This window comes from Chaetodon trifascialis, chromosome 6 (assembly GCF_039877785.1).
Source record: "Chaetodon trifascialis isolate fChaTrf1 chromosome 6, fChaTrf1.hap1, whole genome shotgun sequence".
Lineage (NCBI taxonomy): Eukaryota > Metazoa > Chordata > Actinopteri > Chaetodontiformes > Chaetodontidae > Chaetodon > Chaetodon trifascialis.
Genome location: NC_092061.1, coordinates 11,934,891 through 11,960,408, shown reverse-complemented (window position 1 = coordinate 11,960,408; position 25,518 = coordinate 11,934,891). Strand labels below are relative to the sequence as shown.

Genomic DNA, 25,518 nt, shown 5'->3' with positions numbered 1-25,518 from the left:
GACACACACATCCTGCCATGACCCACAGTTTAATGAATTACTGTGAAGGTGAGTTCATTTTACCCGCACTGTGCTTTATTGCCTGCTGTTACAAAGAAGTTCCTACTTTGGTCCACTTCTATAAAATGACAAAAACTGACCAAAAAAATCATCCATATTTGTTATATGATTTGGCCACCTGGCCCTCTCTGCCCACTCCCACCTCCTGCTTTTCACTCGTGGAGGCTTTCAGGGGAGGTGCTTTGGGTGGCTCCCTCATGTTTAATGTATTATCCTGTTCCCTATATCCCGTGGCCGCTTGTTCTTGCAGGGGACTTGAGAAGGGAAGAACAGTGTTGCCATGTCTGGATGCTTTTACGCATGCCGCACGTCAAGTGAATTACAGCTGCGGGGGTTTGCAGAAGTTTGCATGTTATTGTGAAGGAACCATCCGCCCGTGTGGACCGTCCTGGACTGAACTACACATCTCTCACTGCCGCTGCAACACAAGCACCTTGCTGAAATGGGCGTGTGCGGAGAAAGCGGGGAGCACTTGGACACCAGAATCTGTTGAGAGTTTCTCCTCGTAGCCTCACTCAGCTACACTTCCCCGCTTCCAAACCGCAGTTATCGAGGTTTACCTCGTGATGCGTAAATGGATTCATTTTTGGCTCTGTCCAGTGTGTTTCTGCAGGGCAGTGTGGACAAAGTTGACAAGTCATTACGGGAGCTCCAAAAAACAAACTGGACGTGAAGCCCTGAGAGTAACTAAAAAGTTGTCTCAATTCCTAAGAGGGTTGTAATTTAGTCGTCTGGACGCCCCCTTTTTTAAAATCTCTAAAAACACAAACTAGCAGTGTTATCAAGCCTCCCTCCTCCCATGACCTTCCCTCTGGCCATTCCATCTGGCTGCTCCTAAAGTGTTTATTTCTTTAAAACAACAACAACAACAAATAAATAAATAAACCCAACTTGACGAGGAGGATGGACCCTGCCTCCGGGAAAGTGGGGACCTTGGTCACGGGCGGCGGAACCAGCGTGAGTGCGAAGGCGCCCAAACATCTGTGGAGGCAGCAGAACCAGGCTGCGCTCTCACCGCTCCACCACGCGCTGGTAGTGCGCAAGAACGACCGCGTGAGACAAAGAGGCTTTTCGGACACCGAGCGATACCTCAACCCGAGGAACATGGACCGGACTTACGCAGTGGACACGGGGCACCGACCCGGGCTGAAGAAATCCAGGATGTCGTGGCCGTCGTCGTTTCAAGGTCTTCGACGGTAAGGGCAGAATGGAAACTGCTTTTCTTCCTCTTGTGTCTCTTTCTAATTTCCCTCGATGGAGATGGGCGTTGTGTGCCCGGCTGACGCGTGCGAGAGCGGATAAGATAACTTTGAGGACGTTTATACTACATTTTTGTTTGGGCTCAGCCTGTGTGCTCGACCTCTGTTTTCCATCACTTTTTGTGCCACGCTGTCGAAAGCATTCGCCACGAGCACTACTGTAAAGGCAAAGAAAGGATGGATAAAGTAAAGGCTCGTTCGGTCGATAGCGAAAAGGTGAAAAAAGAGAAAGAAGTAGATTGAAAATGATCGTCAGAAGAACATTGCGGTCATGAATCCAACCCCACAACTTAAATGTGTTTTAATGTTGTTAGAATAACGGATCTTACACGCGCTGATAGGTGGCTGTTCAATCTAGGTCAGAAAGATGTGTGAGCCTCTACATGATGGGTTAATTTTTCGGTAAAGACAATGAAATGAGGAAAGTCAAAAGGGATAAGTGAGTGGTAGCTATATACACAGTCACCACAGGCTCTTATGTGTATTCCCCTATCTGTTAGTGAGGCTATATCTGGCACATTAGGCAGGCAGAGATGCACTTAGTGTAGAATGAGAAAAGAGACAGATGGAAATGAAAGGTAGGCGTTGACCAAAGGCAGGTCACAGGAAACACTCTGCCCTGAACACAACTCATACAGGCAGCCTCTCGTATCTTTAAGATGGTGTGTATCTCCAGGGATTCCAGATCACTGGGCAGCCTAATGTTCATGTTTGCAAGTGAAATTACACTCTGGTCTCAGTGAGAGGAAAGAGATACAGTAGGGGAGCTTCACATCATCACTAATACATGGTGAGCACATTCTCTGAGATGACACTCACAATAATCTGACTCACTGCACATGACAACATGGATAATATTACTGCATGTATGATGAGTGGGTCGTTAGATGTTGCTTGCGCCACAAGTATTTAACCAGAGCAGCTACTGTAAAATGACAGCAGTGATGTTTGCAGTAACAGCAGTTTCGGTGAAGCCTGCCTGCGTACAGACAGACACAAAAGCAGCTCTGCACTCAGACAGACCGGGTGTGTGGGGAAATGTTTCTGCTCTAATTACTCACTTGTTCTGGGAATGAGGGAGGAAAAAAAGAGCAACTGAAATGAAATCTGAGAAGGTCACCACAGCTCCCTGGCTTAAGTGACTGTGGCGGATCTAAGTTTCTCTCAAACAGATCACTCTTTTCCTTTCTTTCTTCCTTTATATTTATATATAGATGTTTGTGTGTGTGTGTGTGTGTGTGTGTGTGTGTGTGTGTGTGTGTGTGTGTGTGTGTGTGTGTGTATATATATATTATATATATATGATTAGACATGAGTGATGCTTGCCTGCAGGCCCAGTCAGCAGTCAGCTATAGGAAGCACGCAGGCTTCTCTGGCCGACAGACAGAATGGTTCCTGTCACAGTGGCAGAACAGTCACATGGAGGAGAAGTCAGAGGGAGAGGGAGGGAGCGATGAGAGCACAGATGGAAGTGACATTGCGAAGTGGTGTGCTGGCCTGAAACACCCTTGTGATGTTAGAACGTTGGCACTGAACTTAGACGCGATCCTAACAGTGAAATTTAACAGGAGATATTCATGCCATGCAGCTGCATGGGAGATCATTCAAGCACATGTCACATCTGCTTCAGGAGGGTAATTAGACGTAGATTAACCCAAACTAATCAAATTTTAGACAGGAGGTGAATTACGCAAGAAGCAAATTGCGATCTATCACATATACAGGAACACAAACGGCAGGCTAAATAAAAATTTGCCCCCTGTGCACCACAGCCCAGCACGACCATTATTTACTGGTCAATAAGGTCATTTGATCGGTTGTGTTTTTTATGTGCATCCATTAGGTTGCATGTCTTCCATCATTATGTCTCACAAGGGCCTTCATCTGGTGTGGATGTCATAAAGTGAGCATAGCTTGTGTTGGAGACAGGAATCATTATATGCAATCGTATCTTGACCCATTGTTCACAATGGCAATGCAGATGATTATGTGCTGCACAACATATTGCAAGCCAATCAGACAAAAAAACAGCAGCTGTTGCATGAAAGCAAAACAGCTGCAGTTAGTTTTTTTTCATTCTGTGTAAATTACAATTAACTGAAACCCCAAAATAGCACATTAGTCCCAGAAAAGAAACATTTGAATTGGTATTTAAAATTCATAATCCATTGTTTCATGAAAACGGCATTGCTTGGCATATTGCCTTATTGATTGTATCATCCAAATACCAGCGAGTTTGCTCTCCTGGCATTTATTGGATTGCTTTCAAAGGCCTGTCGGCAGCCTTTGAGAACACGCAGCTAAGCTCCTCCTCCTGGCTTTAAAGCTTTTTAGCAGATATAGTTAGATACTATTCAGCCTACACAGAGGTGGTGTGTGCTGTTGGGCTGCTTGATTATGGCAAAAATCATACTCGCGGTTATTTTGAAACATCATGCATTGAATTGAAATATAAGGTGTCTAATATGTACGGCTGGGCTTCACCATGTCCTTACATGTGGTTCTATCTGCATGATACGTCTGAGCGTCACACTGTCAGTGGGTGTGTTACACATATACAGTCATCGCTGTTGAGAGCTGATACATGCGCTTCAAGGTGCCATATGCATAGGCTCTTCTTACTTGCTTGCGCAGGGTTTTGGGACGACCACAGTGTGGAACGACCATCCCTGCCTGCTCTCCCAGCACAAGTTCACTGTGTATGAGTGTGTGTGTGTGTGTACGTGCTTGGTGTGTGCACCTGTACCGCATGTGATGTCTTCCTGTCTAACAGCTGAATTGGTTTTACCTTTCTTGTTGACCAAAGGATGTCTTTCCGTCATCACGGCTTGAGGTGAACTCAATGTGCCACAGCCTGGCTGAGAGAGCGTTTGGGCTGGACAGAACGACATCATCGTTACAAAATGAAATGCGGCACAATGATCATTTTATCTTGACTAGTTTTTTTCATAACCATTGGAAGCAGAAATCCTAATTGAAAAAAAAATTCAATTAATTGCCCAGCCCTAGCATGACGCATGTGTTGTTTATATTTAAGCCATGTGCTTTATTGACTTTTCCAATTAAAAGGCAGCAGCAGGTCACATATCATCAAATGAAAAACTCAGCAATCACGCTGTTGCTTTAAGTCAGATAAAGAAGACATGTTTCCTGATTATAACAGACAGATATTAACGTCTGAAGAAGGGTCCCTGGAGACAACTCATGAGAAGAGCCAGCTACTTGCTCAACACATACAGTTGATACCAGTGTTACATATATAGAGAGACAGCAAATTTTTTCCTCAGATGACTGTGAATGTTGTTGTGTGTGTTCAAGCGGCTTGTTTGGTGCAAGGTCCAGCAGCCCCAAGGTAAAACACATCACCCGAATGTGTCACTATTTAGGCTAAGGCTGGACGCTGCTCAAGGCCTCTGCGAGAACTCAGAAAGAATCTGGAGCATCCTTTGATGAGGATGTGGCATTTCTCCCATTTCACCCCTACTGTTTGTCTCTCCGTGCCATGGGGATGTTGCGTGGGGAGGGTTCATTTATTTGTGGAGATGTCAGTGAAGAGGAGCATCATGATTTCTCTTCTCTTTGTCAAATGGCAATCAAAATTTGGTGATTCAGTAGATGGAAAGGGAAATGTCAAAACAAAAAAGGGTGAAACATCTAAGGAGGGAAGGGATAGAAGGTGCTCCATCTGGACATTCTGTCCCTTCAGCGGCAGCAGATTGGAAAATGTACTCCCTGCCCTCTCACTCTACGCTGTATTTAACAGTCGTTGATTTTTCTCCAACCAGTCCTTTCCTCCCACTGTGACGGTCAGTGCCAGAGTGAGGTTTTTAGCCAGTATAAAGCATAACCCCCTGGCTATGTCATTAGATCCCAGGGGTGTTTGTGAGTGAGGCGGAAACTGCTATTGGGTACGTGGCTATATATAACCCGAGTCATGGTCGTAATCATACTGCTTAGGCTGCTACAGAACTGGCAGAATACACATCTACTGTATGGCTGTACTCCAGGCGTGTGAGAGATGTGCCGAACGTGCTAATGAACATGCTGCAGACGTGGTACTAAACTTTACATTAGCAGAGATCAGCATCAAACATTATGTAGCTGGGTTAATGAAAAGAGGTCAGTGATCATTTTTAACCCTGAGATTTTCTAATGATAGTGTGACAGTATGAAAGGCAGGCAGGGCGGATAATTACGTGAATGCCAGCCCCTTGTCTGGGTCTTATTGACCTGGTCATTCAGGCAGAAAAGGAAGGTGTATTGAGTATGTTCTCCAGACGAGTCGTGTGACTGACCCAGGGTTTGAGAGACGAGCATGTGCATTAGGAAATTACTGATGCAGACACATCGAGGTGGGCAGTCAATTTTATTCTGTCAAACATGGAGTAAAGCCACAGTGTTTAAGGAGAAAGCCAAAAGCATCATTGTACAGGAAATTTAAAAACTGAGAACTTTATTATCTTATAGTATATCTATAGTGTGAGCCTGGTCATACAACATATGCATGCATAGAAGTGGGTGGAATATGGTTATATTTCATTCATTGAGAGGATGGAAAATAACCAAAAACTCTAATGGGAAACCATAAAAGTCCATGCCACTCTAAAGCTACCCAGAATCCATTAGCAAGTCTATAGTATTAACAGTCACCAGTATGCCTGTCAGCCTTGTCTGTAATACAATCATTAAGTGACATTCTTCATCAGTTATTCAGCAGAAAGTTACCTAACCTCCATCTTAAACACCAGGGTGCACTCCTCAAGAACACTGGCCTCTACACACATCTACTGTTTAGCGTTGATTTTTTTTTTTTTTGCGTGTGTGTGTGAAAAATCGTTAATGCAGCCATTACCGATTTCACATTACCGCGTTAAGTGAGGGTTTGGGATTATGAAAGGCTTCTGGAGTAGCTTTAACGTACTGTCCTATTTCAGAAGGACATCTTGCAGTAATGTGAAGGGCAGTACAGTCTGTGAAGGCGGTTAGTCTTACCTTAAGTCCTCTAAATTCTCATGCCATTTCCTGTTGGGAACCTATAATCATTGTGTGTGTATATGTGTCAAGGTTAGGACTGGTGTACGATACAAGTCTAGTGGCTATCAACATGATATATACATATATGTAGATTTTTTTGAGCCAAAATATGTTGTTACATGTGATGATCAAGCATACTGTATATTGATATATTGCAGTACAGCATGTACTGTATGGTGGAGCTCATTTTCGAGCTGGCACATTTAGAAAAATAAATGCAGTGACAGTTTAACAGCGTCTGCTGCTCTTTTGTGGAGTGTGAAGTGACAGAGCGAATCTATTTCATTGATTGCCATCAATTTTAGTGTCACAACAAAGAAAGTGGTAGCAGGAATGGCTTTCTTGTTCACAGGTCAGATAGTTCTCTGTGATCATTACATAATCCAGCTCCTTCCCATCAAAACTGCATAAAAATGAAATAAAGCAATTTTGTAGGACAGTGGAATTGTGCACAGATCAAGTCGTGTCCAATACCAAAGCAAATACACATTGAAAAGAAAGTTCTCAACTTGGAAAATTGCTCAGTGCACACATCTGTTGTTGTACAGCACGGCAGTTAGACAGGCGAAGTGGGATCCTGCTGAGGGAACATATCGTCCAATGTGAAAGCTGGACAGTGTCCAGCAGGAACCACAGGCCAGTATGTGTGACTGCCGGTAGGAAAACATTACTGCTTCATAAAAGAGAGGAGCTGTGCTGAAATGGTGATATCCCTAATAGGAACGGAGCTCAGACGGCGTATGTGAAGCGGAGAAGACTGGTCATCGAATTTTTTTACCAGCAGGAACGTTCATTTATTTTTTGGAGCTCCCCGCTGGTTCCCTTTTCCTAACTGGTCATCTGCTAGACTAATAAAATGCATGAAAACTGTTTTTGAAGGACAGCCTTGTCACGGGCTCCAGGACAAAACCTCTCTAGACTGCCCGTTTGATGCTGGGTGATTCCCTGAGCTCTTGGCTGGCTGTGCTGTACTGATCATATTACACTCCTCACAGGGTGATAAAGACTCTAGCTGGGCTACCGACCGGTCCGGTCGATGGTCTGCGGTGCTGATAGCTTTGTACAGATGTACAGTATGAATTATTGATCATGGCTAATTTTCAGTTTTGTAGGGCCTCCACAACTAAATGATTAAATTGAATAAAGTCAATTAGAAAAATAGTTGGCAACAAATTTCATCATTGATTAGTTGGCAGCATCTTATCAGGTGGGGGTAGTAAGCCATCCAGTGCTGTGGCTGGTGTAGCTCACATGATAAATTACAGGAAATGACACTGTCTGCTTTATCTCTGGGGAAAGCTTACGAAAAGTGGCAGAGGCAGATACTAACGATACAGAGGAGCAAGACATGATTACAGGTTCTAGTTTAAAAACAAAGGTAGTGCACAGACATGCCTTTTGTGTGTTTTCTCTCCTTTTTGGGCCCCTGATATAGCTATAAAGCTAACAGTTGAGAAAGCTAACGCATCTCCTCACAAGAACTGCGTAGGTTGACTCTGCAGGTAGGTTGGTATGACCCATATTTCTTTTTATTCTTAGGTGGTGACCTTTAGTGGCTGTAGTAAGGAGGAGTAAAGGAGGAAGTCAGGTTACGTAGCATAAAGAAGTCTGTATTCAAAGGAAAGTGGTGTGGATGGATTGGTCAACAAACGTAGGGCTTTACTCAGGAGAGCGCTTGTCACTGGTAATCGGCAACGGTGATATGTCGTTTTGGAAGTTATTGGCAATTGACCTATTCAGTCACTTAGGTATGAGGATGGTGGGTGATCAGATTCTCTCTAAAAGTGGGCACTTGTGGGATGGCTTATCAGTGGGAACGGTGAGGAATGAGATCGAAAAAAACCTGTACAGACCTCTAATGCTCACAGCTCACATCCAGTGATGTCACAATGAAAACATCTGATCTCAGTGCCTTTGATAGAGCAGCTAGGTTGCAACAGATAGTAGTGCAGCAGCAGCTGGGAACGAAAAGCAATGAGCTTCTCAGGGCATGAAAACACGCAATTGTGGATACTTTGGAAAATTTTACACCACCTGCTGTAAGGAATGGACTAACAGTAAACAACCTGAACATTATCAGGGGTCTTAAACTGCATTTTAATGAAGGTAGCTGTTGTGGGAACTGTCCGTCATGCTAGACATTAATACCCCATGCATCTTTCTCAGATTCCTTCCCTTAAGATTGTGAGTTTTGGGTTTTTTCCCCCTTTGCCATTTGTCTTTCTTTCTGTCAATCATTGCGTTGTCTTGACACATGTATCGTCTCCACCTTCTGATTCACTGACACAAACACAGGCATGCTCATAAACAACATTGTCTGTGGGCACAGGCTCATATTGACATACATTTAAGGCCCTGTTTTCATTTTTTTTTATTAAATCTTTCCTTTTGTCTCTTCTGTCTCTGTCTTGCTCTCACACATGCTATTTACATCTATTGATTTCCCTTTCCTCTTTCAGCATCTTGGTGAATGATTGAATGATTCGCCTCTAAGGCCCACATGTCTCCTGCCAAATCTGTCAGCTCTCATCTGAAGACCTGCCACACACACACACACACACACACACACACACACACACACACACACACACACACACACACACACACACACACACACACATCTGAACTAGCCTGCTCTGGTCAAGAAACATGAAAGAAACCATTTGGCTGGTTGAATCTCCACCACTTCACTCTAGCTCTACATCACTGTGAAAGAAAGCTAAATGAATAATTAGCTCGAGTAATTGTCCATACATATTACTGCAAACAAGTTCTATCAGCATTTAATCACTGAACCAAATTAACGGAAAGCTTTGAGGCTGCTTTCGGCTCATCTCTTTGGTTTGTTAGTACCATTGAACAAAACAACATTCGTTCAGGCAGCCACACTCAGGCCATAAGCTTAGACAAGCCAATGATACATATGAGAGGCCCAGATGTTCAGCCAAAGCCAAAATTAAAGGCCAGTGAATATTTGACTGACAATGAGTATTTTTGGGGTGTTTTAATTTTAGGGGAGAGAAAAATTCAGAATGACAAAGGTCCCCTGCTGGACTCAAACTGGGGATGTTGCAGTTCTTGGTTCATACCTTAATCCCTAAGCGCTGGGATGCCCACATATTACACTTATTGAATAAAAAGTAGACGCAGGCTCAGATAGTGATGTTTCTCACATGTCTCTTGGCACATATGATTGAATCTGACCACGACTGATTGATTGAAACCTTCGGCTGCATGTAGACTCTCATGTTCGTGAACAGATGACCACATTTACACATTCTTTGATTTGCCTTGAAGTTTTTATACCCTTTTGTGGTTTCCAGATGAATGAAGCGTCTATATGATGGTCATACAGCGAATTTGTAATTAAATGAAAACAGTTGAACTTGAAGGTGATTGTAGTGCGACTGCGTTAACAAATAACTGAATGCTGTGGCTCGCCTGCAGTTATGCCTTGACTTTTGTGGTGTACAGTACAGCTTCCCTGCAGAAACACAAGGTCATTTGTAATTTGCATTTTGGTTTCCTTGAGACAGATTGGAAAAAAAAAAGAAGCAACCCATCTGAAAACACACATGAATAATTCATAGTTCATCAGTTCTGTTGTAGACTTACTGGTTGGGCTAGGACTGAAATCCCACATGCTTCATATTATCTGGTTATCAACCTGAAATGGCCATTTTTCTTGTTGTTGTTGTTGATATCAGTCATGAAGAAATCCGCCGACCTTCCACTGAAATGCCCTATCCTTACACAAAAGAAACGTTTGCTTATTTACCTGCTTTGTCCCAAAATTGATGATTTCATCTTTTGACGTAGGCTTGAAAGGTTGAGAGCAGAAATAGTCTGTTCATCTCTGCAGTCAGTACAGTCATTGTTTTGCCAAATCATGGCTAAATATACTGTGTCTATTTGTGGCTTGCATGGGGAACTGCTGTGACAAACATACAAAAGTAGAACAACTGTAAACAACCTAAAATGCTGGCTACAAAGGAAAGAAGTTAGCATATTTTGGTAAAACTGTGTTGGAATATAGTGAGCACAGTGATGGACAGTTGTAAAGTAGAACAGGTTGCATTTGTTGTTTGGGAAGTTTTTATGGACATTGTGATCCTTTTTCTGCTCTAATCCACTGTAACTGACATGAATTCAAGATGACCACGGCAAACGCTCTATGAAGGATGCAGCCATCTTTTAAATTTATAAGCTGACAGGGTGTGTGTATTTGATATTGAAGAGATTTTAGGAGGAGTAGCAGTTTTAGACTGTGATGTGCGTGTGTTGATTTCAATGAATCATCCCAGGACCATTTGCTTATTAACAGGAGATGGATTTCATGGCAGACCCATGGAGAGGAATGGACAGGCGGGTCTTGATGGCTCCTATTACAGAGCCATTAGCAGAACTCTTCAGATTGGCTACCAATTTTTGTAATTACATCATCACGAGAGACCGTTCTGTTGCACACAAGTTAGATCAGGCCCACTAGGATTATCCAGCTTTGCTTGGTTTAACACCTTTAAAATGACAGTGAGCTTCCTGACAGGATTTTTATGAAACCATCTCTTGTTGATAAAGTTCATGGTTTTCAGTTTATCACTTTCTTTGTCTTTGCAGATCCCAAATTTAAAGGGCATTTTTTAAAAATGTTTCGTAAATCTTGACCGTCGCTTGACTTTATTGAGGCAAACCTACTTCAAATACCATCTTTTTTCTTCACGTTCATTACACAATGCTTATTGAGACCAAGTCTGTCCTTCTGTGCTTACTGCCTGACAATACTCAACAACTGAAAAATGGCTATATTTCATAAAAGAAAATGTGTTTAGTAGAGCTAGATCATCAGTGGTAGCATGTAAGATAAAGCCATACTCAACCCAAAATCTGTCTTCTTAGTATGAAGAACATACTTGCCGTTGAATTCCTACAGTGACACAGTGGATAAAAGTATTGAAATGTTCATAAACATCTAAAACCACCCCACCTTCAAGCCTACAGGGGGGTTACTGTTTTATACTAAAAAGATGTTTTGGATGGTGGTCCACTCAAAAATCAAAAAGAAATTTTCTTCTTGTTCCTACAGTTGCATGTTCACTCAAACGCAGTGATTTAAGTTCCCAAGATCATCAAAAAAAGGGCGGTGTTACTCGTACTGAAAGTAGTGGCTAAAACCACAAAGTACAGACTATAGCTTTCACTTTTGACCAATAGTGACACCTGACAGCACACATTCAAGAGCTTTTCAGAGATGTACAAAAGACTTATCCCTATCTGTCAGTCTTACAGACATTACATTAGAGATAATGTTGACAATGGCTTCCCTTTAACAATCCCCTCCACACCTTGATTTGTACTGTAAATTTCCCTGGCACAACTTTATGGCCAGTTGAACGCTAAATTCAATTTATTAAGTATGAAATAGATCCACCCCGTTTTAGGTGAATCATAATCCGCTTGCATTTTCCCTGAATGCATTTTGCAGAAGGTCACCTTGCTCATTTGGGAAATAGTCACCATGGCTACATTAGTTAGAGGGGTGCACTGATTTCATTAGTGATGAGATCTCATGAGGATGCTTTGAGGACAGTGAGCAGAGTGCAGGAAAGAGGAGTGTAGGGAGCTTATTTGTGGAAAGTAGGAGAAGATGGGAAGAAGGGAAGTTTTTGTCCAAAGCACTTTTCATCACACTGCTGTGTAGATGCTCACTTTAGTGACCTTCATGCTATTCCACTGATCAACAGTTGGTTCTAGTAAAGTGCAAAGAGGTGTAGTAATGCATCAACAAAGGCAAGGACTGCAAGCTGATGTAAACATTGCATAATTAGAAATATTGTGAAAATCATCTGTGCAAGTGTTATACTGAGGAAGAAGATACATTCAGTGTGTTTGTCAGGTCTCAAGGATATGCACAATGCAGTCAGGAGAGAAACACTGAATGTAAACATAACTGTTGACAAGAAAACTCTTAAGGACACTGTTAATTTGCTGAGTGAATGCACAAAATACATTTGTATAAAGGTGGAAAGTAGTGTTTGAAAATGTCTCCATTATGTTGCATCTAACTCAACTCAACTTCAGATGGAGACATTTTTGTCATCAGCTCAATCCATTGCTTTGTTTTAAGCGGGTTACATGATTTCCAGTGTTACTACTGTATTAGACAAATTAAGACTTAACCACCTTGTTAATTCATCATAAAACACACATCATTCAAACTCGATAAACAAAATAAAGCTCACCAAAACTGCCTTTGTCAGTCTTTCCATTGTTCCAACAATCACCAACTCTGGTTTGGTGCAAATAAAGCCTTAATTTGCAGAGTGAGATGTGAAAATATTCTGGCTCTACAAGCTGTTTTCCCCCTGCTGCCTCTCTCTGCCGTTGCTGCCCTCTTTGTGCTGCTGGGTCAGCTCACTGAACAGCAGTCTGTCGCTGAGCTGTGGCTCTCACTCGTCAGAGGCAGACCATTAATTTAGCAACACAAACTGACAAGAATTGTACAAAAAAAACTCCAGCTGGCGATGGACTCGATGTATTTGTCCAATTTCCCAATCCCACTAGAAGGAATGCAAATAAAGTTTTGTTGGAATGGCAGCTAACTTGATTGCAAATGTTTCGAGCTTGGCGATCTTCCATGGCAGCATGCTGAGGAGGGCTGGTGTGTCACTGGAAATGAGGAGATGGAGGAAGTGACATGACCGTTGCATCATGATGACGACGCGACACTTCTGAAAAATTGTTGATAGTGTTCTCCTTCCACGTTAGGATCACTGATAGCACACTCAGTTGCCTGTTATTTGCCACACTTGACATCTGTCCAGATCATATCAAGGAAAGTTTGCCTGGCACTGGGTTTGGGAGTCAAGGAGAGCGCTCACAGCTTCAGTGTGCATACAGGAGTTGTAGAGACCCTGCTGTTTCTGCGATACTTCTCATTTGGCTATATATGCACACACTCAGTCAGGGCTAAGGAAAATGTGGTAGTCTGTTACACTTGATCTGTTTTTTCTAGATGCAGGAGCGATAAAAAAAGTCATGTGTCTGCAGGGCATGCTGGAGCACTAAATGGCTGTGCCCTATTTCCATCCTTTCCCTCAGGAATGCCCTACCTGCCTGTGTTCATCTACATCATTTAGCCCAAGATGACTCAAGGCTCAGCTGTAACATATCAGAAAGTCATATTTCAAAGACTGCAGGGTTTGGGGATGAAAAAAAAAAACAAGTTGGAAACTCTAAGTGTATCTTGACTATTTGTGACACATTTTTTCCTGCTGCTTGTGTAGGTAATGTGCTGGGAAGCCACACGTGAAACGTAAGATCGATGGAATATTTATCAGGAAGTCAGTAGTTTTCAGACTTTTTTTTTGCTAATGTTATGGATTCTGCCAATGAATGCACCAAATAACAATGCCACCACTTAAATCTACACATCAACATGCAGGGTAGTATGACTCGAAAATGCCATCACAGTAAATCACCCTTTGGACGACATGCTTTTGCTTGTGGTCTTAGATTAGTAGATTATAGAATTGCCAGTCTTCATTGTATTTGCTCTCAGGCAGGCTTCACAACCAGCGGACACTCTGAAACCACGCCATCCCATACAGTGTGTACACCATCAGCGACTGAAATCTCATCGGCATCTTAACCCATTTGTCTTCCCTTGTCTTGCTCCATTTATCATACACACCCACTGTCAGGACTTGCACTAGCTACAAATAGGCAGTGTCGATGTTAAAGTGGGAGCCTTGAAGAGAGAGAGAGAGAAAGGAACTTTATGTGATTTAGAGCACCTATATTCAAACCTTTTTACATAATTCCTCAAATATATCTCTAAGCCCAGGAGAACTTGCCTATATTTGATATGTAATGTGGTGCACGTACTACCCACAACAGCTCTCAATGCTGCACGTACCCGCTGTGCACTGTAATTTGACTGAGTGGCTTTAAAGTTGTGAGCTGCACACTACACAAATATGACACAGTGCATGGGTGCCATAATAAGTGAGGTATGCCCTCTTGCATATTTCCCCTGAGTCAGTGTGCAATGAGACTGCAGGTCTGTCCATCATATTGAATCATTGTTTGTCTTCTGGTCTTAAGCCAGTCCCATCTCTGATGCTCCATGCACTTCTAACTGGGTCATTCTCCTGTACCAAAGGACTTTCTTATTTTGTCTAGATACCTAACATTTGTTAAAAACTGCACTGTGACACTCCTCCTCAGTGAGACCAGTGATATCATCTTCAGTGTTTATATTGTGTGTAGGAACAAAAAGAAAGCTGACACTTTTCACAGAGAAAGAGTGGTCTCTTCTCCCGGTTTGTTCTTGCCTGCTTAAGGTTGGTGTCCTCATCACATGATTTTTTTTGTAAAGCATCGTAAACACTTCAGAGAAGTGCTACATAAATGGAGTTTTTTAAGAGTGCACTCGGAGAATGTGTGTGCCATTTAACCAAGTGTACACAGACCTTTATGAGTCAGCTTGGCTGAATGTGACATATAGAGAGGAGACTGGTAACATCACAGAAGGGATTTTATTTCATTACATGCTGTTCAGAGTGTAAATCTTTTCAGTGCACCGTAGATGGTAACTCTAGTCTCTCTATTTACTACAGACTTTTTATTTATGGATATATGTGTGGGCAGTTAGACAGTGATTCATACACCTATAAATCACAATTCTAAACATGAACTGTTAACCACCTTTATCAGAATGAGTAGCTATGACCATGAGGCTCTTAATTTCTACCTGAATTTAAAACTGTACATTAAGATGTAAGACATAAAGCTGCTCGACCTATTTTGCTGCGAGGGGCACGTTACCCATTTATACTGTTGAGAAATCTGCTCCTATTATACTGCATGTAGTGGCTATGATAGCTGCTAGTAGTTAATGAGCCAGAAGGCAATTATACTATAAAATGCTTGTTTGTGCTTGTTGCTTGTTTTGTGTGTGTGTGTGTGTGTGTGTGTGTGTGTGTGTGTGTGTGTGTGTGTGTGTGTGTGTGTGTGTGTGTGTGTGTTTTTTACTATTGCAGAAGTAAATTGTATTGTGATCCAAATCAAATGTTGACATGGCAGCAAAAATGATGTCATGTTTATGGTTAATTGCTGAACAGTTGCTGTTGTACACAGTTTGATGATGACTGAGACTTATGGAGGTCGGCAAAGCGTGAATGTCACATGAGAACGGTCTCATTAATGCGTGTTTTGTCACGTTTATATTGCCGTCGATCATTTTTCCTTGTTCAGAAAGTGCAGCGTGCTCAGCGTTGCGCTTTTTTGCAAATGCATGCCAAGAGTTATTGCAAGCCAACGCGGTCTGGTAATGGCAACCCTTTTCTTGCTCCCAAGCTAATTTAAGTGATTATAATGGTAGTGCATACCTCTTCTGTAGATCACACTCACTGTTTCACTCGCTGATATTTACTGTCTCTTTAATGCTCTTGCTTTCTCACTAAGTGCCCGACTTCTCTTCCTCCACTGTCTCTCTCTTTCTTGCTCTGTCTGAGTGTCTCACATCCTCCCCACAGAGGAGTTGAGTATACAGTACATAATTTTCCCCAGTATACTTGTGTCTCTGCTCCCTGGTGTATTCTCTGGTGATGAATAGAGCTCCATAGATCTGAAAGAAGTCAAGATTTAAACTGCACCAAATACACAGTGGCTATAAACCACTGTCCCTATGCTGCCACATAAACAAGATCCATTGTAGCCGAACTGAAGGCAAGAATTTGTCTTCTGCTGCTGTATTGAATAGCAATGTGGGCCTGACTAAATGTGAAGAGTTTACTTGGCTTGGCTACCCATATGGCATGAGTATGACGCCATACTTGATGCAGACTTTAAAGAAATAGATTAAACCTTTTAGCAGGTTGGTCATTTTTGCCTTCAAATGAATTTGCGTTGAGGTGGGTGGAGTTTGAGTTGCACAGTCGAGTTTGTGTTTATGCAAATCAGTCAATGCAGTGCAGTTTTGCCCACTTCAGCTTGAAATTGTGTTTCCAAGAGCTTATTATTATACCTCTTATTGCAAAACTAACTGCAAAGTGCTATTTTTTGTAGTTTTTGTTATCAAAGGCATATACACAACCTCCCGAAAGCCTTTCATGTTCATCTTTGACTTTGATGTACATTCTTTCATCTAGTTTTTGCAGTTAAGAATCTGAATGCATTCAGGTTAGAGCTGAAACAATAAGTCGATTAACTGTAATAATGCCCAACACTCAATACCTCCAGCTTCTAATTTGTCTTCATCTCACGTTATAGTACATCAAATCTCGAATTTTAGGATTTTGGTTGCGATTTGAAGACATTATCTTTGGGTCTGAGAAATTGTGGTGGTTTTCACTATTTTCTGTCAGTTCATAGACCACACAATTGATTGAGAAAGTAACTGTCAGGTTAATCAAATAATGAAAACAATCATTCGTTGCAGCTGTGGCTTAGATTAATGGGCAATTCTTTACAATAATGTCCTTCACAGCTGCCTATAGGATGTGCAGTATGAGGTCTTTTGCAGTTTAGACTAAATCCTGTTCGCATTGCACAGCAGCAGGAGAGATAAACGAGTCCCGTCTGCAGTCAGAATGTTCTGTGAATAATTCAACATTGGTCAACAGTGCGGGTATCTTAAGTAATTAAATCCTCTGAAACATCCCCAGGATCTCATGAAGTACAACCTTTTGTGCTTTCCTACATTTCAATTTGAGCAGAGGAGGCATCATCAGAAGTTTTTTTTCCTTAAAGCAAAATTTCAAACAAGTTTTTCATCTTTACATCATTTAAACAGGATTAATATGGTGAGCTGTCAGCAAACCTTGCCACTGATTTTCTCACCTTATCTGCAGGATTGATGTTATTTTGCGAATGTAAACAACACGATGTGATTAACTGAATGCAAACTCTTTCATCACTTTAGTAAACAACAAGACGAGTTGGAGTTCTGTTGTTGCTCTTTAATCCCACAGCAGGAACAACACAGAGAAGAAAGAGGCAAAGCCCTCCAATGTCAAAATCGTTAAATTAAACTTGCTGAGTAAATGCTCTCAATACAAACAGGCAGAGAGAAAGTGTGTGTGCAAGACTCAGAGTCTGCAGCCCAGTCTGTCCTGAGAGTGATTGTCAATTAGCTTTCCAACCTCTGGCAACACGCCATAAAGTCTGTTTCATTCAAAATTCATAAGTCACCGGTTATTCAGAATGGGATTATTCTCCATCTCCATCCTCTCCACCCCGTGGACCCATCATCAGACCTCCCAGGCTGTTCGTTCCCAGCAGCCGGCAGCAGCAGGGTACTGGCTGGACTACTGGAGGGAACTCCAGACTTGTTGGAGAATCACGAAGCTTGTGTATTAGATGCAAGAGGCGTCACTTGGGTTTATGTTCATTGTCCAACTGTTGTAGAGTCTCAAACTGTGTATTTTTGTTTGCCTCTCGGACCCTGAAGAGGATTTTTATGTTGCGATAAGGACTCATTCATTAAGTATTAAGTTGTCATATATTTTCCATGTGTTTTAGGAGTCTGTTCACACCTATATAGGCGAATAAAAATAACATTCATTTTTAAAAAGTGAAAATAATAAATAAATAAATAAGTATTTGTTTACACTGGTCCCCACAGTGTCTGCTTAGAAAAATGGCTCTTGGTGTAGTTGAGGACTGCTGTTCTGCAGACATATTAGTGAATTTGTGAGTCTGTAAAGAGGCACAGCTGTCGGCTAGATGGTAACATAAGCATGCAATCATACCAAAAATGCAAGCATGTTGATTTTTAAGAAAGGTAATATCTACCAGGTTTACCATCCTAGTTTGGCCTGCTGCAAGTGAACACTTAAGACAGAGTACAGCTGAGGCTCATGGGAATGTCATTAGTTTTACAGGTATTTTGTCATATACCAAAGTATTCGGACTGGGATTTCACTCAAAACCAAAAATGGTTTGGTTTTGGTTTAGTGGTGATGCTGGAGGACAAGTTAGTAGGATTCATCCTCTGGTGACCACGAATACCTACACAAAATGTCATGTCAGTCCATCAAATCGCTATTTAAATTCAGCCTGGACCACAAACAACCGATCAAATGACAAATTCAAACACAGAAAGTTCTCTGTATAAAACAGATGGGATTATCTTGAAGGTTGAGGCCACACAGGCCATACAGTTTGATTGAATTTGTCAGAGAAAAGTTGAATGGCAGCAATGTCTGAGCTGCAGTGGATGCTCCCAAGCTCAGAGAGCCAAACTATTCCAGAAATAAAAAGGAAGTAGTTGAATATTAAAGTTGACACCAATAAGTGTAGTGCTGCATGGTGGCAAAGTGAAGGTTCGACTGAGGGGTCCAGGGAACAGTGAAACTTGCTCCTCTTGATGAGTGTCTGGCTTCTATAATTGGAAACTGCCTTGTCAGTGGGGGTGTTGATCCACAGAGGGAAGCACACACAGACCTGGCAGTAGATAAAGCTGCTATAGGGGAATTGTTGCTTTCTTTTGCATTAATAGCTTTTTGAATTGTATACTTCATAATGCCAATGGTACATGGCTTCTGAGACAAAGGAAAGACGTGGGTGATTCTTATGACAAGGTATGTAAGATGAGTAAACAGAAGGGGAATTACATGATTCTCCATTATCTTTATATGAATGGCTCATTGTTTCTGTGGATGTGTAGTCAGCTTTGCTTTTAGTGGCACACATCTTCACGTCCCTTTTGTGTGCACTCAGAATTATGTCACAGTCACCCCCCTTTTGATGGAAACACTGTTGAAAATGAATACACGTATTAACTCGTGGTTCTGATTGTGTTTTGTCTGCTACACATTTAATGCACTTAGTGATCTTTCTTTTCTCTCTACTTTACAATGTTGTTGTTGTTGTTGTTTTGAGCTCCGTGTAATGCAGCCACTAGCCTCACCTACACAGCCACAACTCAGTCCACTGCTGAGGAAATGGTGTATGCCTGAAATCACTCCAAATGCCATTTTAACAAGGAGATACCAAGTTGAGATGAATTATAATGTTAGAACAATGAGACACAAAGGTTTTGGCATTTAGACAGCTTTAAAGTGTAACATCTTCTAGGTCCATGTAGATAGAAGTTAAATAGACAGCAGCAGTGAACCTGGTCTTGGCTGAATGGTGGGACAGTCTAAGGAACATGGTGGTGAAGGGAGGAGGTAGAATATACCCTTTAATTGGCCTGGGTGGCATATTTAGGGCTAATGTTTAAGATCAATCAGTCTTCCAGTCGATATAGATAAGATACTTGATTGCTCACAGGGGAATATAAGGAGTGTGGGATATGAGAAATGGAGGCAATTAGTTTTGACACTTTGGGAAAAAAATGACCAAGGAACTGGAAGTGCTTGAATAGCATTTGACAGTGTTGAAAAAATAAGTGCAGGATTTCTTAAGCAAGAGATTCTTTTAGCGAATCACTGTGTTCATATTTAAACTACCGTGTTAAAATGGGAGGAACGGCAGCCAAAAGCACATAATAAAACATACAGCTAAAAAAATTGGCACGACACAACTCCACACACACACACACACACACACACACACACACACACACACACACACACACACACACACACACACACACAGAACAGCAACAAGCGGCCTCTTAAATCTCAACATGAACTGAATGCAGCTGTTAAGACTGACAGAGGCCAGTGTGTGTCCATTTTCCAGTCTTTGTATTTCTGTTTGGATCAAACCGCTGTTTGGATCTCTTTTCCTTACAAGGTTCGTTTTAGATTCAGTCCCCAGACTAAAAGGCTGAAAACTATAAATTTACACTTGTCATTTTTAGGTGGATGCAAGGACAAACTGCTTCATGGCATTTAAAATGTCACAAAAACCTCCTGGCACATTATTCACAAATGTCCTCGTGGCTTTAAAATAGACTGTAGAGCACAGGGCAGAGAGCAGGGTGAAATTATTATTCTTTTTATGTTTCCATGTAATTTAATGCTAATGTGTTTAGTTGAATACCTTCTTAAATACATTTGGTATTCTAATGTAATTTATTTATTTTTCTTACCTTCAGTTTTCCGCAGTGTGGTTTGTGTGGCAGGAGTGCCTTTTACTTTGTGAGTTTTGGATATTGTTCTGCTGAACACTTTTTTTTGAAGCTCACTGTGGCACGAGTGAATCTTGACAGTTTTGTCTCTTAATGTGTGACACATTTTGATGTTTAAGTGGTCTCTATGGGGTTCATCCTGTCTGAGCCATCTGGCTTGAGTATTTGAAGTGTTACGAGGTTCACTCTTCTGGAGACGTCTGTTACCTGATTTGTGCTGCACTAGATAGAGACCTGCCGAAATTAGCAGCCTCTCCGGATCTTTTCAGATGTGGTTGACGAAAGCACCAAGGACGATGCGATACCCTGCCTACCTGAGCAGCAAGTGTGCATCACAGAACCTGTTGCTTTTCTTTTCGCCGCCCATGTTAAAGTGTGATTATCAGGCGCGCTGCGGTGATGTGTTGAAACTGATGTGTTGATCGTCACACCACAGCAGTGACATTGCACCTTTCACTGCAGTTTCAATGTCTATGGACAGTTCAGAATTACGCAGAGCTTGTGTAATGTTAGATGAATTTGTTTACAGTCCAGCACAGATCCAAACACAGTTCCTGATTTAATTGTAGGCCCACATAAACAGCCGGCCAATCGCATGCCAGCTCTCTCTCGCCTGGTGTCTCAGCTGTCCGTCGCTGCTTTGTAACAGACTGTTATTGTTGATTTTGTTGTGAGCCTGATAGATACCTTAGGGGCTACAGCTATAGATTCGATTCCCTATGGGATATAATTGTTAAATGCTGCCCTCAGAAGCAGCTGTGCAGCTGAAAGCTTGTTGGGTTGTCTGAAAGCCGGTATTTTACTAACAAGCAGCAGAGTAATTAGTCCTCTCAATTTCCATTGGCCACTATTGAGGAAAGAAGTGCATTAAAATCAGTAATTTAATTTTATGCATCCCAGTGAAAGACGTTACGCAACTGCATCAAACTTCCTCTGAAAAGTTGATAATTTATCTGAATGACTAAGTGTTTAAAGAATGAAAACCTCTGCCAGCGATTACCCGATTTGCTGAGTCTCTCTTTGTTTTGTACACTGCAAAATGTTAATGGATGCTGTTCTGTTATAGGGGCAAATCATATCAGGATCACTGCCACACTGTGATCAGCTTCTCCTTATATCTGGTTTATTTCAGGTTGAATACTTCATATTTTTGAAATGTCCTGTTTATAGTCTGATGAAAATGAAGTCTTGTACTCAGGCATTCCAGCGTGGCTTTACTTTGTATTAGCACTTATCTCCAGGACAAGGTGACATTCTCCAATTTGAAAAGAGGAATCAAGGGATGTGGACTAACATGCGGAGAGAATGGCATTGTCGAGGTTGTCCTGTGAGGGTTGACGGAGAGGTGAAGCTGTGCATGTCATCTCTATACAAAGGAGATATTGAATAGAGACGGCATGTGGCTTTGAGGTCAGCTGAGGTCGTTTCATAGAGGTCATGCGCTTTGTGCTTACAGATGATGTGTATCAAAGCTGTGTGAGATGTAAGAGTGTTTTTCTAACCAGCACAGATCAATTGTGGCTAGTGATTGTGTGAGGTCTGCTTGAACACGTAGATTTCTCTGTTGATTGCAGCTAAATTAATGGCTGACCATGGCCAGATCATCGTGTACGCAGGAACATAAACACGAACATGTATCACACCTGTAGCATGGATTAAGGTTGTTCTTCATCGGATGTAATCAAAGCAAAAAATATCAGGGAAAGCGCTGACATTGATGCGTAAGTGTGTATGATCCCGTGAGTGAATGTATCCACTGCAAGATCTCTCTAGGGCACTCATTAATAACAACACCCTGGAGAGCTGATGTATACTCAGAGTGTAGAAAAGGAGAGAGAAGGTTAAACGTGTACGTCACTGCATCTGTGTGTGTGTGCATGTGTGTGTGTGTGTGTGTGTGTGTTCTGTGGCTCTGTCCTCTTGGAAACAGAAGGTGGGCCAACCAACCAGTCAGCCAGTCAGCCATACAACCAATTCCCCAGCCGAGGAGAGAGCAGAAGCAGCAGTCAGCCACCCAACCAAACATGCATTCAGTAAGCAAGCTGCCGAGCACCTAGACATTCAGTCAGCCAGCCAGCCCGCCAAGCGGTGTTCTTCCTCACCCTTTCAGCGGATAATGAAATAAACATTTCTTTCTGTCAATCTTGGGTTGGATACAGTAAACACCTCAAATGAGGAGCCGCTGTTGTGCTCTTTTCCTCAGCTCAGCAGCCCCTGCCATGTCCATGCATGCTAAAATCCTGTTTCCCTTTCTCTCAAGGCCACACACATACAGTATAGGTACTGCAGCTTTTGTGCGTCTGCTTCTGTTCTTGTTTTTATCGCTTTTGAAGTCTTAGCATGACTGGGGGCACAGCCCAGATTCTAGCCGTGAGATTGAGCAAATATATTTGTGGGTGGATTAAATTCCAGACACGTCCGCACAATCTGAATGGAGAACAACGAACGGACAGCGCCTTGTGTTTTCTCAACAGATATGGCTTTTGAGCAAGGCATTTAAGAGCCATGTGTACTCAGGAAAGTTGCTCAGTGGCCAAATAAAGGCGCCTTAGGCTGTTCAAGTTTATCCAGCGTGAAGCGAATTAGACAAATAATTATTGCAGATGCATTTGCTGAAATATGGAAATGGCCTCGCTGGAGCTTTTTCTGTGATCTGAAACTCAAGCAGCGTTTTGTACTTTCACGTGAACCATGTAAATTTGATTTGCTGTGTTTAAAATTATCACCCAAGGCTAAAAGAAATTAAATTATGAAAGAATCAGTCAGAAACAACAGTGTGGGAGATGTCTGCTAGCATAGAATATTCACAGAAGGGTCTAAGAGCAAATCAGATGAATAAGTTATGACCCAGCCAAAACTTGCATACTGTACATGGATGTACTAATAGGCCATACATCAGAGAGGCAGTGAGAGGCCCAATGAGAGACGCGGTTGTTATTTGAAGTGGTGAGAGACAGCTAAATGCCTGATACACCAGAGGAGATGAAAGTGGAGCAGAGCTCAGAGCCTTAAGTGACTCTTCAGTAACAAGCACAGAAAAAGAGCAGCGGGGTGAATTTGAGCACACAGAAAGGGGCTGTGGTGTTTCTCTACGCAACATGAGTGTGAGCACTCCACTTCCCCCGCCTGTGATCTTACAATGTCTGACTTTCTTCCTTACTCTCACTACTTTAATTTTGTTGGTAACTTCAAAAAGACTTGGAGAAGTACTTTCTGTTTGAATCTCAAATGAAATCTGCAGTCATTCAGGGCATTGCTCCCAACATTTTTCTCTGGCATTTGTGTCTCTGGGTGACCACTTAAACTTCTCTAGAGAAGGAGTAGAGGGCTTTTCATGCTAAGTAGTGCTATACAGCCACTCAGAGGTCAAATGAGACAGCTGTTATTAGTGTGTTTGGGAGTCCGTGAGAGGGTCCTTGGTTTGACAAGGGAGTCTCAGATCAACAGGGGCTATATGTAGAGTAAAGACCCCTGCATGCTTCAGCTTGTGCCTTTGCAACAAGATCGCATTTATGTCCAATTGATGCTGGATAACCCAATATCAATATATGAGACCTTAAAGGAATAGTTTCATATTTTGGGAATCAAGCTTATTTGCTCTCTTGTCAAGAGCTGGATGAGAAGATTCATACCATTCTCAGTAAGTACAGCCAGTTAGCTTAGCCTTCTATAAAGACTAGAAGCAGGGGAAACAGCTAGCCTGGTGTCGTGCCCAGAGGAGAAAAAGTGGCACATGCAACTGCAACACGTAGTAGCAGAAGGTTGACAGATTTTACACTGATTTTCCAGCTGTCAGTCCTCACACCAACCTTTTGACAGACTACCAGATGCGCCTGACAGTTGAGATGTTCAGTTCAGATGCCCCTGAATAGTGAGCTTCACAGTCCCACCTGCGAAACAGCCTCCACGGCGCAGGGGTTCTCTTTGCTCCTTGGAGACGCTGTACAACAGTGTGGTGACAACACCAGACTGCTGGGCGTTTATAGGTGACGGCAGGAGTGAGGCTGAGGATGCGAAGGCTGCGGCAGGGTAGTTGCTGAGGTATCCGTGTTGATGGCTGAGCACAGACTGTGTAGCAATTGCTGTCTGGATGATGGACTCTGCGTTTACAACGAAGGTGGCGAGGGCTAAAGAGGTCCACCAACTTTCAATTCCCACCAATTCCACCATGTTTAGTTCACTGGGCACACAGCTCAGAGACAAGTAGGTGGCCTTGTACGCAGTCTAGTAGTTAGCGGGATCCACCCTTCTCATTGTTTCTTATGAATTGCTGGTGTAGCAACAAAGCTCTCCCCTTAGGCTTTGCCAGGGGAAGGGGTTTCTTTCCTTTCATAAATTAAGTCATCCTGAATACTTATGCAACAGGCAAGTTTAATTAGACTAATCTAACCTGACAATTTAATACCTGACTAAGGCCAAGACTAGTCTTTAACTTGGTTTATGTAACTGGCCCCAGGAGACTTGTCAGGTCTTGACAGGCAACCAGCAGAAACAGTTACTGCGCCCCTCTAAAACGCAGTCAGCCACAGAAGTCTCTGTAAAACCATGACTTGCCATTTTAACATTTTTGCTTTAGTTTTAATGGAGCTCTCGGTTTAAAAACGAGTGCTCGTGTAGTAGTTATTTGTGCACAGGTCTTACTCCATTGTTGTTTTTGCCAGAACCTTCCAAGCTCCTGTATCTGATGATGTTGTGGAGTGAATGACCTCAGTCAGTACAATGGTGGATCCATTTGAGATGACTTTATCCAAAAATAAAACATCCATTTCATCAAATGTCTTTTTTCCATCAGCAGCAGCACTCACAGCCCGCAGACTGGACTGTGCCTATAAATCTACCTGTAGCTATTATTAAGGCAGCGCACATCACATGCCTGGCACTTTCCTACCACAACAGTATTAACGGATTGTGGACAGTGATGTCGACCCACTAATCTCCAGTGTGTTTTTATTTTCTGAATCCAGTTAATGCGGTGTTATCTACCTGCAGGCTTCTGGATAACGTCCCTGCAATGAACTGAAAGCTTTTCTGACGGTAAACAATAGTCAATAACAGACAATAGCAGTCCTCTTGCCTTACAGG

General features: G+C 42.3%; 1 protein-coding gene across 2 annotated transcripts in view; it reads left to right on the top strand.

The window, feature by feature from the left end:
* pde4d (phosphodiesterase 4D, cAMP-specific) overlaps positions 1–25,518 on the top strand; it is a 150,769-nt gene that overhangs the window by 18,013 nt on the left and 107,238 nt on the right. Inside the window, exon 1 of one of the 2 annotated variants that reach the window (XM_070964213.1) lies at positions 854–1,256. The exons of the other annotated variant lie outside the window; for it this stretch is intronic. Within the exon in view, the coding sequence (XP_070820314.1) occupies positions 964–1,256 (293 nt within the window). The 5' untranslated portion in view covers positions 854–963. Of the gene's footprint in view, positions 1–853; positions 1,257–25,518 lie in introns of those variants that run through there. 2 annotated transcript variants of the gene reach the window in all.